Source organism: Coregonus clupeaformis, chromosome 20, assembly GCF_020615455.1.
Source record: "Coregonus clupeaformis isolate EN_2021a chromosome 20, ASM2061545v1, whole genome shotgun sequence".
Taxonomy (NCBI): domain Eukaryota; kingdom Metazoa; phylum Chordata; class Actinopteri; order Salmoniformes; family Salmonidae; genus Coregonus; species Coregonus clupeaformis.
In genome coordinates, this window is record NC_059211.1 from 40,931,841 (window position 1) to 40,948,469 (window position 16,629).

At 43.1% G+C, this 16,629-nt stretch overlaps 1 protein-coding gene across 3 annotated transcripts in view; it reads left to right on the plus strand.

Annotated features, from left to right (window-relative positions):
• Positions 1-16,629, plus strand: part of faf1 (Fas (TNFRSF6) associated factor 1) — a 79,063-nt gene that overhangs the window by 1,792 nt on the left and 60,642 nt on the right. For 2 of the 3 annotated variants that reach the window (XM_041839327.2, XM_041839328.2), the window contains exons 2-6: positions 587-655; positions 11,972-12,018; positions 15,064-15,311; positions 15,909-16,000; positions 16,208-16,299. In XM_041839327.2, the coding sequence (XP_041695261.1) occupies positions 587-655; positions 11,972-12,018; positions 15,064-15,311; positions 15,909-16,000; positions 16,208-16,299 (548 nt within the window). Of the gene's footprint in view, positions 1-586; positions 656-6,918; positions 6,985-11,971; positions 12,019-15,063; positions 15,312-15,908; positions 16,001-16,207; positions 16,300-16,629 lie in introns of those variants that run through there. The other variant, XM_041839329.2, reaches the window with a different exon arrangement.

Consider the following 16,629-nt stretch of genomic DNA (forward strand, 5'->3'; position numbering starts at 1 on the left):
GGGAGAGAGAATTAGAGGGAGCATACTTAAATTCACACAGGACACCAGATAAGACCGGAGAATTACACCAGAAATAAGACTGATCCTAGCTCCCCGGCACAGACTATTGCAGCATAGATACTAGAGTCTGGGAGGTCGGGGGACACTGTGGCCCCGTCAGACGATACCCCCGGGCAGGGCCAACCAGGCAGGATATAACCCCACCCACTTTGCCAAAGCACTGCTCCCACACCACTAGAGGGATATCAACAGACAACCAACTTACTACCCTAAGACAAGTCTGAGTATAGCCCACAAAGATCTCCTCCACCACACGAGCACAAGGGACAACAAACAAATCTGCTAAAACTTGTCAGTTTGTAAGAAGATGTCAAAGTAGGCCTTATATAGTATTGGTTTATTTAGCAGATGCTTTTATCCAAAGTGACTTAGGCTACAGAACAGGTCATAGTGACACATTCAGTATATGTTGCGAATGCAGGAATCAAACCCTGGTATTTTCAGTCAGCACCATAACTGCTCAATTACACTTTCTATTGGTCTTTGTGTATTATGTACATTACCTCTGTTTCTGTTTTTCTCACAGGCTTGCACTGGCATTGACAACATTGCAGAGGCAATCACGCTCTTAGAACTCAATAATTGGGATTTAGTGGTAAGTTCACACATCAGTAGGTCATATGAACCTGACAACATTTTCTTCTTTTAAATTGCAAGTATATTATATACAGTGGGGGAAAAAAAGTATTCAGTCAGCCACCAATTGTGCAAGTTCTCCCACTTAAAAAGATGAGAGAGGCCTGTAATTTTCATCATAGGTACACGTCAACTATGACAGACAAAATGAGAAGAAAAAAAATCCAGAAAATACATTGTAGGATTTTTAATGAATTTATTTGCAAATTATGGTGGAAAATAAGTATTTGGTCAATAACAAAAGTTTCTCAATACTTTGTTATATACCCTTTGTTGGCAATGACACAGGTCAAACGTTTTCTGTAAGTCTTCACTAGGTTCTCACACACTGTTGCTGGTATTTTGGCCCATTCCTCCATGCAGATCTCCTCTAGAGCAGTGATGTTTTGGGGCTGTCGCTGGGCAACACAGACTTTCAACTCCCTCCAAAGATTTTCTATGGGGTTGAGATCTGGAGACTGGCTAGGCCACTCCAGGACCTTGAAATGCTTCTTACGAAGCCACTCCTTCGTTGCCCAGGCGGTGTGTTTGGGATCATTGTCATGCTGAAAGACCCAGCCACGTTTCATCTTCAATGCCCTTGCTGATGGAAGGAGGTTTTCACTCAAAATCTCACGATACATGGCCCCATTCATTCTTTCCTTTACACGGATCAGTCGTCCTGGTCCCTTTGCAGAAAAACAGCCCCAAAGCATGATGTTTCCACCCCCATGCTTCACAGTAGGTATGGTGTTCTTTGGATGCAACTCAGCATTCTTTGTCCTCCAAACATGACGAGTTGAGTTTTTTACCAAAAAGTTATATTTTGGTTTCATCTGACCATATGACATTCTCCCGATCCTCTTCTGGATCATCCAAATGCACTCTAGCAAACTTCAGACGGGCCTGGACATGTACTGGCTTAAGCAGGGGGACACGTCTGACACTGCAGGATTTGAGTCCCTGGCGGCGTAGTGTGTTACTGATGGTAGGCTTTGTTACTTTGGTCCCAGCTCTCTGCAGGTCATTCACTAGGTCCCCCGTGTGGTTCTGGGATTTTTGCTCACCGTTCTTGTGATCATTTTGACCCCACGGGGTGAGCTCTTGCGTGTAGCCCCAGATCGAGGGAGATTATCAGTGGTCTTGTATGTCTTCCATTTCCTAATAATTGCTCCCACAGTTGATTTCTTCAAACCAAGCTGCTTACCTATTGCAGATTCAGTCTTCCCAGCCTGGTGCAGGTCTACAATTTTGTTTATGGTGTCCTTTGACAGCTCTTTGGTCTTGGCCATAGTGGAGTTTGGAGTGTGACTGTTTGAGGTTGTGGACAGGTGTCTTTTATACTGATACAAGTTCAAACAGGTGCCATTAATACAGGTAACGAGTGGAGGACAGAGGAGCCTCTTAAAGAAGAAGTTACAGGTCTGTGAGAGCCAGAAATCTTGCTTGTTTGTAGGTGACCAAATACTTATTTTCCACCATAATTTACAAATAAATTCATAAAAAATCCTACAATGTGATTTTCTGGATTTTTTTTCCTCAATTTGTCTGTCATAGTTTACGTGTACCTATGATGAAAATTACAGGCCTCTCTCATCTTTTTAAGTGGGAGAACTTGCACAATTGGTGGCTGACTAAATACTTTTTCCCCCCACTGTATATACTTATTTTGCTATTAAAATGATGTTAAACATAACCTGGCCAGCATAGTGACTATAGCCTTTACAGCACTGGTCCCCAATCACAGCCGTGGGCCTAATTTTCCTTGAGCGGATGGTCGGGGGGCCGGAACAGAAGCTAGTTTTCCATCCAATTGGCGACAGATTTTCATGCGACAATTCTAAAATCTGCATAAAAACAATATGCGCATTTTCATGACAAAGTGCACATAAAAATGACACTTGCAGTTAAATTCCCATGTAAAGAATTTAAAAAAAATACTAGTTCAATGGGTTTTCTTTACATTTTCAACTCTACTGATGGTTTTGTCACAGATTTTTTTGGTTTCATTTTAGGCTGTAGCAAATGTGCCCACTCTGGTCTTGGCACAGCTTGCAGATGCAGTGTGGGTATAGCCTACATGATGAGATTATTATGGACAAACGAGAGAGATTATTTTTATTTGTCAAACGGCAGCCAAGCATCGATCATCATGTCACCAGAATAAGACCCTCGATATTTATTGGAAAGGAGCATCAAGCTTATCACTGTGCACTTTCACCACCCTGTGAAGTTCATCATAATTTATTTAATCTGCAGCCTAATAAACTGCATGCTTTCCGGAGTTGTAGTGGGAGGACCACACAACGTATCATCGCGTGACTCCAAGTTTACTTTGATATGATGGTTATTACAGTGCATTCAGAAAGTATTCAGACCCCTTTACTTTTTCCACATTTTGTTACGTTACAGCCTTATTCTAAAATGGATTAAATAAATAAAACATCCTCATCAATCTACACACAATACCCCATTATGACAAAGTGAAAACAGTTTTTTCTGAATTTTTGCACATTTATTTAAACTCCCCGATATTTACATGAGTATGCTTTGCTATGAGACTCGAAATTGAGCTCAGCTGCATTGTTTCCATTGATCATCCTTGATGTTTCTACAACTTGACATGCTTTGGAAAGGCACACACCTGTCTATATAATGTCCCACAGCACGTCAAAGCAAATTCCAAGCCATGAGATCGAAGGAATTGTCCGTCGAGCTCCGAGACAGGATTGTGTCGAGCCATTGATCTGGAGAAGGGTACCAAAAAATGTCTGCTGCATTGAAGGTCCCCAAGAACAAAGTGGCCTCAATTATTCTTAAATGGAAGAAGTTTGGAACCACCAAGACTCTTCGTAGAGCTGGCCGCCCGGCCAAACTGAGCAATCGGGGGAGAAGGGCCTTGGTCAGGGAGGTGACCAAGAACCCGATGGTCACTCTGACAGAGCTCCAGAGTTCCTCTGTGGAGATTGGAGAACCTTCCAGAAGGACAACCATCTCTGCCGCACTCCACCAATCAGGCCTTTATGGTAGAGTGGCCAGACGGAAGCCACTCCTCAGTAAAAGGCACATGACAGCCCGCTTGGGGTTTGCCAAAAGGCACTTAAAGGACTCGGACCATGAGAAACAAGATTCTCTGGTCTGATGAAACCAAGATTGAACTCTTTGATCTGAATGCCAAGCATCACGTCTGGAGGAAACCTAGCGCCATCCCTTCGGTGAAGCATGGTGGTGGCAGCATCGTGCTGTGGGGATGTTTTTCAGCGGCAGGGACTGGGAGACTAGGCAGGATCGAGGGAAAGATGAACGCAGCAAAGTACAGAGAGATCCTTGATGAAAACCTGCTCCAGAGCGCTCAGGACCTCAGACTGGGGAGAAGGTTCACCTTCCAACAGGACAATGACCCTAAGCACACAGCCAACACAACGCAGGAGTGGCTTCGGGACAAGTCTCTGAATGTCCTTGAGTGGCCCAGCCAGAGCCTGGACTTGAACCCGATCGAACATCTCTGGAGAGACCTGAAAATAGCTGTGCAGTGACGCTCCCCATCCAACCTGGCAGAGCTTGAGAGAAGAATGGGAGAACCTCCACAAATACAGGTGTGCGACGCTTGTACCCAAGAAGACTCAAGGCTGTAATTGCTGCCAAAGGTGCTTCAACAAAGTACTGAGTAAAGCGTCTGAATACTTATGTAAATGTGATATTTCAGCTTTTTATTTGTAATAGATTTGCAAAAAGAATTACAAACCAGATTTTTGCTTTGTCATTATGGGATATTGTGTGTAGATTGATGAAGGGAAAAAACAATTTAATCCGTTTTCGAATAAGGCTGTAAAGTCAAGGTCTGAACTTTCCGAATGTGTTGTATATCAATATTGGCGTATAAAGATGTTTCCACCACCATTTCTTGCATAATTAATTTTACAGACCCAAAAAGATCCCACCTTGTGTAGTGTTTTTTGTTGTTGTATTTTACCCCCTTTTTCTCCCCAATTTTGTGGTATCCAATTGGTAGTTAGTCTTGTTCCATCGCTGCAACTCCCGTACGACACGGGTGAGGCGACGGTCGAGAGTCGTGCGTCCTCCGAAACCCAACCCAACCGAGCAGCACTGCTTCTTGACACAGTGGGACGGCGCCCAGTGCCCGCTTAACCCGGAAGCCAGCCGCACCAATGTACCAGAGGAAACCCAGTGCACCTGGCAACCGAGTCAGCGCGCACTGCGCCTGGCCCGCTACAGGAATCGCTAGTGCGCGATGGGACAAGCACATCCCTGCCGGTCAAACCCTCCCCTGCCCTGGGCCAATTGTGCGCCGCCCCATGGGTCACCCGGTCGCGGCCGGCTGCGACAGAGCCTGGACTCGAACCAGGACCTCTAGTGGCACAGCTAGCACTGTGATGCAGTGCCTTAGACCACTGCGCCACTTGGGAGGCCTAGTGTGTTTTTGTAAAGTTTACAGACAAATTTGCTGTTTCCATCAGGCCTGTCGTGACATTCTTTTTATCCAACATGGTTAGAGTTCTAAATAATTTGTACACTGCAAATTGAACGCAACAATCCCAAACAGATATAATATTTGACAAAAACAGAATCAGACCTTGATTACATTGGGATACGATCACGTATGCCTCCTATTTATGCGTTTTAAATACTTGAACAGATTTCCTAAATTAAATGTCCATTAATTAGCAGATTTCCTGGTGACAGTAGTCTTACTCTACTGGTCAAAACCTTTAGAACACCTACCCATTCAAAGGTTTGTCTTTATTTTTACTATTTTTTACATTGTAGAATAATAGTGAAGACATCAAAACTATGGAATATCACACATGGAATCATGTAGTAACCAAAAAAGTGTTCAACAAATGAAAATATATTTGAGATTCTTCAAAGTAGCCACCCTTTGCCTTGATGACAGCTGAGCACTTGTTGGCTGCTTTTCCTTCACTCTGCGGTCTGACTCATCCCAAACATCTCAATTTGGTTCAGGTCTGGGGATTGTGGTGTCCAGGTAATCTGATTCAGCACTCAATCACTCTCCTTCTTGGTAAAATAGCCCTTACACAGCCTGGAGGTGTGTTGGGTCATTGTCCTATTGAAAAACAAATGATAGTCCCACTAAGCCCAAACCAGATGGGATGGCGTATCGCTGCAGAATACTGTGGTAGCCATGCTGGTTAAGTGTGCCTTGAATTCTAAATAAATCACAGTGTCACCAGCAAAGCATCCCCACACCATAACACCACCTCCATGCTTTACTGTGGGAAATACACATGTGGAGATCATCCGTTCACCCACACTGCGTCTCACAAAGACACGGCGGTTGGAACCAAAAATCTCAAATTTGGACTCGAGACCAAAGGGCAAATTTCCACTGGTCTAATATCCATTGCTCGTGTTTCTTGGCCCAAGCAAGTCTCTTCTTCTTATTGGGGTCCTTTAGTAGTGGTTTCTTTGCAGCAATCAACCATGAAGGCCTGATTCACACAGTCTCCTCTGAACAGTTGATGTTGAGATGTGTCTGTTACTTGAACTCTGTGAAGCATTTAATTGGTAACTAATGAACTCATCCTCTGCAGCAGAGGTAACACTGGGTCTTCCATTCCTGTGGTGGTCCTCATGAGAGCCAGTTTCATCATAGCACTTGATGGTTTTTGCGACTGCACTTGAAGAAACTTTCAAAGTTCTTGAAATGTTCCGTATTGACTGACCTTCATGTCTTAAAGTAATGACGGACTGTCGTTTCTCTTTGCTTATTTGAGCTGTTCTTGCCATAATATGGACTTGGTCTTTTACCAAATAGGGCTATCTTCTGTACACCACCCCTATCTTGTCACAACACAACTGATTGGCTCAAACGCATTAAGAAGGAAAGAAGTTCCACAAATTAACTTTTAGTAAGGCATGGCTGTTAATCGAAATGCATTCCAGGTGACTACCTCATGAAGATGATTGAGAGAATGCCAAGAGTGTGTAAAGCTGTCATCAAGGCAAAGGGTGGCTACTTTGAAGAATCTCAAATATAAAATATTTGGATTTGTTTAACAATTTTGGTTACTACATGATTCCAAATGTGTTATTTCATAGTTTCGATGTCTTCGCTATTATTCTACAATGTAGAAAATAGTAAAAATAAAGAAAAATCAGTGAATGAGTAGGTGTTCTAAAACTTTTGACCGGTACTGTATGTCCAACGTCAAATTATACGAAACAAATGATATATTTTGTATAATTTTCTTTGCTCAGAAATAAAATCACCGGACTGCCTGTTGGAGACCCTGCTTTACAGTGTTGCACGTACCCTTGCACAATGTGAGTTATAGATATATTTCAGTATGTGCTTTACGGTGACAGAACTGTTATGTTGTCGTTTCTAGAATATTTACATTTACATTTTAGTTATTTAGCAGACACTCTTATCCAGAGCGACTTACACTTAGTGAGTACATACATTTTCATACTGGCCCCCCTTGGGAATCAAACCTACAACCCTGGCGTTGCAAGCGCCATGCTCTACCAACTGAGCTACATGGGACCTAATATTATGAATATTATGCCTAACCATTTTTAAAAATATGTCATGTCTAGTGATACTCCAATTCCTGTATGCAGAGATACATTTATCAAATGAAGACCTATTTCAAATCAAATCAAAATTGTATTTGTCACTTGCGCTGAATACAACAGGTGTAGACCTTACAGTGAAATGCTTACTTACAAGCCCTTAACCAACAATGCAGTTTTAAGAAAAAATGTGTTAAGTAAACAATAGATAAGTAAAAAATTAAAGCAGTAAAATAACAGTAAAAATAACAGTAGCGAGGCTATATACAGGGGGTACCGGTTAGTTGAGGTAATATGTACATGTAGGTATAGTTAAAGTGACTATGCAGAGATAATAAACAGAGAATAGCAGCAGCGCAAAAGAGGGGGTGAGGGGACGACTACAATGCAAATAGTCCGGGTAGCCATTTGATTAGCTGTTCAGGAGTCTTATGGCTTGGGGGTAGAAGCTGTTAAGAAGCCTTTTGGACCTAGACTTGGCACTCCAGTACCGCTTGCCGTACGGCTGGAGTCTTTGACAATTTTTAGGGCCTTCCTCTGACACTGCCTGGTATAGAGGTCCTGGATGGCAGGAAGCTTGGCCCCAGTGATGTACTGGGCCGTACGCACTACCCTTTGTAGTGCCTTGCGGTCGGAGGCCGAGCAGTTGCCTTACAAGGCAGTGATGCAACCAGTCAGGATGCTCTCGATGGTGCAACTGTAGAACCTTTTGAGGACCTGAGGACCCATGCCAAATCTTTTCAGTCTCCTGAGGGGGAATAGGCTTTGTCGTGCCCTCTTCACGACTGTCTTGGTGTATTTGGACAATGATAGTTTGTTAGTGATGTGGACACCAAGGAACTTGAAGCTCTCAACCTGCTCCACTACAGCCCCGTCGATGAGAATGGGGGCGTGCTCGGTCCTCCTTTTGCTGTAGTCTACAATCATCTCCTTTTGTCTTGATCACGTTGAGGGAAAGGTTGTTATCCTGGCACCACACGTCCAGGTCTCTGACCTCCTCCCTATTGGCTGTCTCATCGTTGTCGGTGATCAGGCCTACGACTGTTGTGTCGTCGGCAAACGTAATGATGGTGTTGGGAGTCGTGCCTGGCCATGCAGTCATGGGTGAACAGGGAGTACAGGAGGGGACTGAGCACGCACCCCTGAGGGGCACCCGTGTTGAGGATCAGCGTGGCAGATGTGTTGTTACCTACCCTTACCACCTGGGGGCGGCCTGTCAGGAAGTCCAGGATCCAGTTGCAGAGGGAGGTGTTTAGTCCCAGGGTCCTTAGCTTTGTGATGAGCTTGGAGGGCACTATGGTGTTGAACGCTGAGCTGTAGTCAATGAATAGCATTCTCACGTAGGTGTTCCTCTTGTCCAGGTGGGAAAGGACAGTGTAGAGTGCAATAGAGATTGCATCATCTGTGGATCTGTTGGGGCGGTATGCAAATTGGAGTGGGTCTAGGGTTTCCGGGATAATGGTCTTGATGGGAGCCATGACCAACCTTTCAAAGCACTTCATGGCTACAGATGTGATTGCTACGGTTCTGTAGTCATTTAGGCAGGTTACCTTAGTGTTCTTGGGCACAGGGAATATGGTGGTCTGCTTGAAAGATGTTGGTATTACAGACTTAGTCAAGGACCGGTTGAAAATGTCAGTGAAGACACTTGCCAGTTGGTCAGCGCATGCTCGAAGTACACGTCCTGGGAATCCGTCTGGCCCTGCGGCCTTGTGAATGTTGACCTGTTTAAAGGTCTTACTCACATCGGCTACAGAGAGAGCGTGATCACACAGTTTTCCGGAACAGCTGATGCTCTCATGCATGCTTCAGTGTTGCTTGCCTCGAAGCGAGTATAGAGGTGATTTAGCTCGTGTGGTAGGCTTGTGTCACTGGGCAGCTCGCAGCTGTGCTTCCCTTTGTAGTCTGTAATAGTTTGCAAGCCCTGCCACATCCGACGAGCGTCGGAGCCAGTGTAGTACGATTCAATCTTAGTCCTGTATTGACGCTTTGCCTGTTTGATGGTTCGTCGGAGGGCATAGCGGGATTTCTTATAAGTGTCCAGGTTAGAGTCCCGCTCCTTAAAAGCGGCAGCTCTACCCTTTAGCTTAGTGTGGATGTTGCCTGTAATCCATGGCTTCTGGTTGGGGTATGTACATACAGTCACTGTGGGGACGATGTCATCGATGCACTTATTGATGAAGCCGGTGACTAATGTGGTGTACTCCTCAATGCCATCGGAAGAAACCTGGAACATATTCCAGTCTGTGCTAGCAAAACAGTCCTGTAGCTTAGCATCTGCGTCATCTGACTGCTTCTTTATTGACCGAGTCACTGTTGCTTCCTGCTTTAGTTTTTCCTTGTAAGCAGGAATCAGTTATGGTCAGATTTGTCAAATGGAGGGCGTCTCTGTGTGTGGAGTAAAGGTGGTCTAGAGTTTCTTTCCCTCTGGTTGCACATTTTAACATGCTGGTAGAAATGAGGTAAAACGGATTGAAGTTTCCCTGCATTAAAGTCCCCGGCCACTAGGAGCGACGCCTCTGGATGAGCATTTATTCTGTTTGCTTATGGCCTTATACAGGTAATTGAGTGCGGTCTTAATGCTAGCATCAGTTTGTGGTAGTAAATAGACTGCTACGAAAAATATAGATGAAAACTCTCTTGGTAAATAGTGTGGTCTACAGCTTATCATGAGATACTCTACCTCAGGCAGCAAAACCTAGAGACTTCCTTAATATTAGATTTTGTGCACCAGCTGTTGTTTACAAATATACACAGACCACCACCCATTGTCTTACCGGAGGCCGTTGTTCTATCTTGCCGATGCAGCGTAAACCCCGCCAGCTGTATGTTATCCATGTCGTTCAGCCACGACTCAGTGAAACATAAGATATTACAGTTTTTAATGTCCCGTTGGTAGGATATTCGTGATCGTAGCTCGTCAATTTTGTTATCCAATGATTGTACGTTGGCTAATAGGACTGATGGAAGAGGCAGATTACCCACTCGCCGTCGGATCCTAACAAGGTACCCCGACCTACGTCCCAGATAGCTCCGTCTCGTTCTCCTGTGATTGACGGGGATTTGAGCCTTGTCGGGTGTCTGATGTAAATTCTTCACGTCCGACTCGTTGAAGTAAAAATCTTTGTCCAGTACGAGGTGAGTAATCGCTGTCCTGATATCCATAAGCTTTTTTCGGTCGTAAGAGACGGTGGCAGAAACATTATGTACAAAATAAGTTACAAATAACACAAAAAAACGACAGCCATCTCCTCCAGCGCCATGATTCAAATGAAGGCCTAGGTAGGTCTAATTCTCAATTCTCTACTCCTGTCATACACAAAGGCTTAGTCTACATGGTGAACCTGACTAAATGAAATCATGCTACAGTACAACTGTGAGCACTTGCTCTGGTGTTTTCTAGTTACTTCAACTTGAGCCAATTAATGACCAAAGAAGCAAAAAGCATAGCCGCTAAAAGCACACAGTATGTGATTTCGTTACCTGTTTCAGTTTGTTTCCTATTTTAACTAAAATGGTTCACTTATTACTGCGATGTATCGGCACCTTGATTGTGACGTTTCAATCAACAATGCACCATCATTGCCATGTCCCCCCGGTAGTTAGTGAGACAACATAATTTGTACTACCTACCACCCCCTCTTTAATGGGCTTATAAATAATGTCTCCTGTCAGTTTGGATTTAAAGTTTGAGGTTCAAAGGAGCGGTATGAAACTGAGCCTTGTGGAATGGTTTTATTTTTTCCACAATGTAACCCTTTATCATAAAGTGTATGTTGGCTGGGGGTGGGCTATATTTAGCTGAGCGCTGTTCTTGTGCTGGCAGCTTTTCAAAGCAAGCAAGCAGGGCCTAAGCAGTGGTTAAATGCACCTGTAAATGTGATGACTTGCAGTTCCTTTTCGGTGCTGTTAGGTTGAGCAAAATGGACAAAAGAACCCTGTGTGTTGGGATAGGACAGCGAACAAGTTAAATACTCGGTGCCCCTTTCTCTTGGATTTGTGGCTTTACTAGTAGACCTACCTACAAAACTTTTTCTTAAAAAAATACTTTTTATGGTACATTTTGTAATGTTTGGAAACACTGCTGGACATTTCCCTGTGTTCTAGAGCACTCATCTCAATAGGTCTCCTAACAATGGGCCAAAATAAACTCATTGCAAGCGTTGTCCTCTTGCTGCTCTCTGTCCTCAACAGTTCCCCATAATCAGTTTCACTGTCAAAATCAGCTCATTTACTCTGAGGCCAACGGTCTGACAGACTTCAACCTCCCTTCTCATCAATTATCTGTTCTCGTGTGATTGTCATCTCTGTTTTCATATCATTGTTCGGGCACCAGTGCCACCTCAGGTGCTTGCATTATATTCCCTTTGCATTGAGTCCAAATATGATAAAAATCTCATTTTTTAAAAAGAAAATAAAGAACAAAGAATAGCCCACCAAAGCATTCCATCAATGCATGCCTATAGCCTAGACCTAATGTGTCCTTGACTATCATCCTAGCACAGTAACATTAATTTCAGAATTATATTTGCTTTAGAGACACTCACAGCCACTCATATGGCTACCAAAGGTTGCCGTTGAAATTCAAATCACTGTAATTCTATTGGCAGGAACTGGCAGTAGATAGTTATGGCAACATTTACTGTTGATTATCAGTGTTTGAACATGCATGCTCTCAAGAGTGTAATACTTTGCAACAAAACATTTTATTCCATGGTCTTTTCTCTCTTTACAGGCAGCCATCAATGGTGTAATGCCACAAGAGAATGGGATCTTGCAAAGGTAATATGACAGAAATGACTGTTGCCTCTTCAGAAGTCAATCCAGTGTTCATATTGCATAAAGTCCTATGTTAACCGAAACAAAAATAGGTAACACAACTTGTACACAGGAGTTAAGCATATGGCATAGTGCCACAGTCAAATCCATATGCAAAAACGCGTCACCGTCAATGTGACTTTCTACCTGCTACACAGAAACAAACCAAAATAGCTGTGGTCTATTGTCTGTGTAGACCTAGATGTCAAGAACTAGTTTTTTTTTTATGTTTTAAAACGGCAATAACCTTGTGTGGCCTGATGACGATTGAGGAGTTCAGATGATTCAGGATATGTAGTAGTCAATGGTTATATCAGTCACTTGACCTCTTGAATATGTAGGTCTCTTTCTTGTACAAAGCCTATTGAGTAGGCACAAACTGTGACATGATGGAAGCAATCGTGATCTTTACATTTTAGCCATTTAGCAGACGCTCTTATCCAGAGCGACTTCCAGTTAGTGAGTGCATACATTTTCATCATCAGTGCAGGAAATTGAGGCTTTGGATCTCATTTCCCCCAGGAAGCTCAGTGTCATGTTGTTATTCAGTCAAGATTTCAACACCAAAGTAGCCGTAAATCAAACAACCAGATTTGTAGCCCATAGCTGGGCAAGATCAGGTGAAAGACTGTGGTGGTGGTTATAGTTTGAGGTGATGTTCAAAGTTGTAGGCTTGACATTGCTTTGAATTACTGAATTTCAATGGTAGGCAGAAAAATGAAACTCTGATAGTATTTGGTATGCTATTTGAGGATACAGTATCAACAGAAGCAAAAGTGTTTTTATGTGGAAGAACATAGAGAGGAATATCTTCCCAAAAGCTGGAATTAAAACAGTTACTAACTGAGAAAAGCCTGTAAGAGGCATTGTGGTTCACGTTTTTGCTCAACGGTCAGTCAGCACTCATGAATACACTGAGCTGAAGAACAAATACATTCAGACTGGGCACATTCTGTTAAACTGTTTATTTTGCGAGTTTCTGAAGACTTTGGGCATGAGAACATGGTTTCTTAAGGGCACACATAATTATGAATGGAGCCTGGCAGCGTGACTTGCAGTCAGCCCGTATACTAAGTGGCTGGCACCGGGCTGCTCTCGTAGGATGGCACTCCTCCTCAGTAAATGGCTCCATTAAGGTGACCAGAGCCAGCTGGAGGCCTGCTCTTAGCCCCGAGCCTGCCTCCTGCTACACATTGAATAGGTGGAGAGTGCCATCTAGATGTATGCCATGGAACAAACGTTTGTATTCTTTTTAACACTCATAATGGTCAACGGTCCTCAGTGTCAATGTGCCAAGTTTCAAGTTGTAGTTTAGAATGCTTACAAAAACCTTCCATCACGTTGCAAGGGAAATGTATAGCCTGCTGTCTAGGGTGAATTCTGACTTTGCTTCTTTCATCCTGTTAAAGAAATTGCATAGCATGTCCTCATTGTTAGACCATGTTATGGGTCATCTTTGGTTGTCTACACCCCTGATGAGGGCACAACTCAACCACACCAACATCTTCTACGATGGATATGAGTGACAATCATTTGTGTATAACAGTTTTGCACCAAGATACTGAAACTGAAATATCAGTGCACTCTAGTTTTCTAATTTGTGTAAATACAGGAAGTGTTCATTTGCGGTATTGGCTGTTATTTCACTCACTGAACCTCCTTTTCACTCGCTGAATTTACTAGCTAATGGTGGATTACCTCAAACTGTCAGTTTGTTTTCTGTGTATATGTAAATGCATACTGCATAGCTGATTTATGACTTTATCAAATTTTCCTGACATCTATACTTGTAGACTTCTTACTCTGTGGTTCTTAGATTATAAGAGGTCAGTATGCACCTGTGCAGATCTCTGTAGGACAGGTGTTTGTCCATGCAGCCTTTGAGTGTTTGACCCTTGTTTATGGCCAATAGCAAGCCTCTGCTCTTGAACACAGTAATTTCCACCTGCCTATGATGGTAGGCCTAATTCTTGCCTGTTGGTGAATCCAAGCCTCACTTGTGGTTTATGTGTACGGTATATGTTGTTTTTATGCCATTATCATGTAACATTGATCTCTCTGTAACATTTTCCTTCGTGCCCTCAGAACCCCCAACTTCTTTAACCTTTTGGTATTGTAATCAGGTGGGATAAATACAGCCTTTGTGCAAGACCCTGGCACCCTGCTCCCTCTCCCAGCGCGATATGTGCTGACCCTCGAGGAAAAGAGAAGCGTCTTTGTCCGGGTTGGGAGAGAGAAAATACATTATTTACTGCCGTGTTGGACAGGGCCTCGGGGGAATTCAGGCCTTAGACATGGAGAGGGAGAGAGGCTGAGAAAAAAGAAGTTTTGTGTGTCTGTCCTCTGCAGCAAAATAAGACTGAATTTGCTCTGTGGCAGACAATTCAGCATCTGTTGGGCCCTGCCCATATTTTCCAGTAAAGCCTGTTTACACTGACTCTGAAACTGTTTGAATTGCTGCTGAGCGGCTCTTGTTGCTGCCTCAGAAGGGGACTGTGGGTATTTTGTGGTTTTTGAATATTTCTGTTCAGTCCTGCTTGTGACCATGTGACAGGGAAGAAGCAACAAGCATGAAAAATTATAGAAAAATCAGTTTGAGCTATTGGTTTTGGTAATTTAAAGTATATTGAGTTAGATTTTTTATTCAAACTACCCGCGGGACATATTGGATCCCTGGTTTAGCCTATTTAGTGGATAATAAATTAGTATTTTTTCTGCAATGGATAAAGTATTGAAATGCTCAGTAAAATCTACATAGTCTAAATGTTTGAGTTTACAAAATATTTTGCTTTGTTTTTGCATTTCAATGGTGTTAAATAGCATGTGAGTTGAGTAGAATTGCACATGTAGGCCTAGTCTGAGAATAACACTGTAGTTTGGTGGTAGACGTTCTACTTTTATAGACACAATTAACTCTGTATACAATTCAATATGATATTGAACTGCACTACATGATGCTCCCTGTGTTGACATTTTATCTGACCCTCTGCTTACTTTCTGAACCCACAGTAACTTCTCCAGCGAGGCGTCCCGGGCCAACATCTATGGGCCTCACAGCCAAGCAGCAACAGCAGAGGCAGCAGTGGCCCCACCAGCCACATCATCGTCTTCCTCCTCCTCTCCCCCATCCTCCTCAGCCTTCTGCCCCGTCCTCCCCTCTCGACACATTGTGGAGTGGCAGCCGCGCATGCTCAACTTCCGGGTGGAGTATCGCCAGCGCGCTGTGGAAGTGGTCGTAGAGGAGGGCAGCACAGTCGGTGAGGAGACGCTCTCACCATACACTACTCATCATACCATGGTTCCTACGCTAATATTCCACTATGGGCCTACACATCATTAATATGTTGTGAAATCTGTTGTGAATGTGTTGTAATGTTTTTTTTTTAAAATGGTATAACTGCCTTAATTTAGCTGGACCCCAGGAAGAGTAACTGCTGCCTTGGCTGCCATTATAAATACAAATACATCACACCCTTACTGCTTGCTTAGAGAAAATGTGGGTGTTACAGATGTGGTGTTACTGAGAACCCAAAATATTGTCCGTTTCTGGTAAAAGGAGCGATGTTAGTCAATACAACACCAAGGTATAGTGCTTTCGTTTTCAGACTTTGAACCATTTCTCAGAATCTATTTACTTGTACCCAGGGTTGAAACAATTTATGTTGTGAATATGTGTAGTGTGTATTAAGTATGTTTTACTCAAATGTAAATTGCTTGTAAGGTGTACAATTTCATAAATACACAATGGAAACACATTTTCTAATCTATTACTGCCATCTTATGGTGGGGATATGTTCAACTGCCATTTCTTAATACTACAACTTGTTTCCTCTTTTCTTTTCTTGTGTTTGTAGGGGAAATCAAACAGATTCTTGAGACAGAGCTTCAGGTCCCCATATCAAAAATGCAGTTAAAGGGTTGGAAAAGTGGAGACGTATCTGACAGTGTGAGTATTGCGCTCAAAATAATTGTTTCGATAATGTAATGCCTCTTGAAATGAGCATGTTTAAACTCTCTTTGCAATCTTTTTTGCTTTATCTTAATTTTATTTTTCACATCGGATGAGGTTTCACAAATGTCACTCACACCCATCTTGTGGGAATGGATAAAGTACAACTATGTGGTATTTATTGGTCTGTCCCTGTGTCCTCAGACGGTTCTGCGTAGTTTACACTTGCCCAAGAACAACAGCCTGTATGTGCTCACCCCAGATATCGCCCCCACTGCCAGCACCAGCCAAAACAGGTAACCAACTTACACTCTTCTTTTGTTTTCTGTTTTGAGTCACATTATCTCCGGCAAACAATTCCCAGCATGTAGCTGACACTGTTTACCCAATACCCTCCAGTACCTCAATATGTAGCAGCATTGATTGTTACAGTGAGCATTGACTGTTAATTGTTGTGGTGCTGCCCACATCAAAAGGACTGGTAAATCAACAGGACTGCACCACTTTGCCACCAAAGCCATTTTCATATGGGTTGAACACTAGGTGGCACTGTACACCTAGTAATGGTAAAAAATAGTTTCTGGAATAAATACCACCCCATGAATATTGTACAATAAATTCCAATT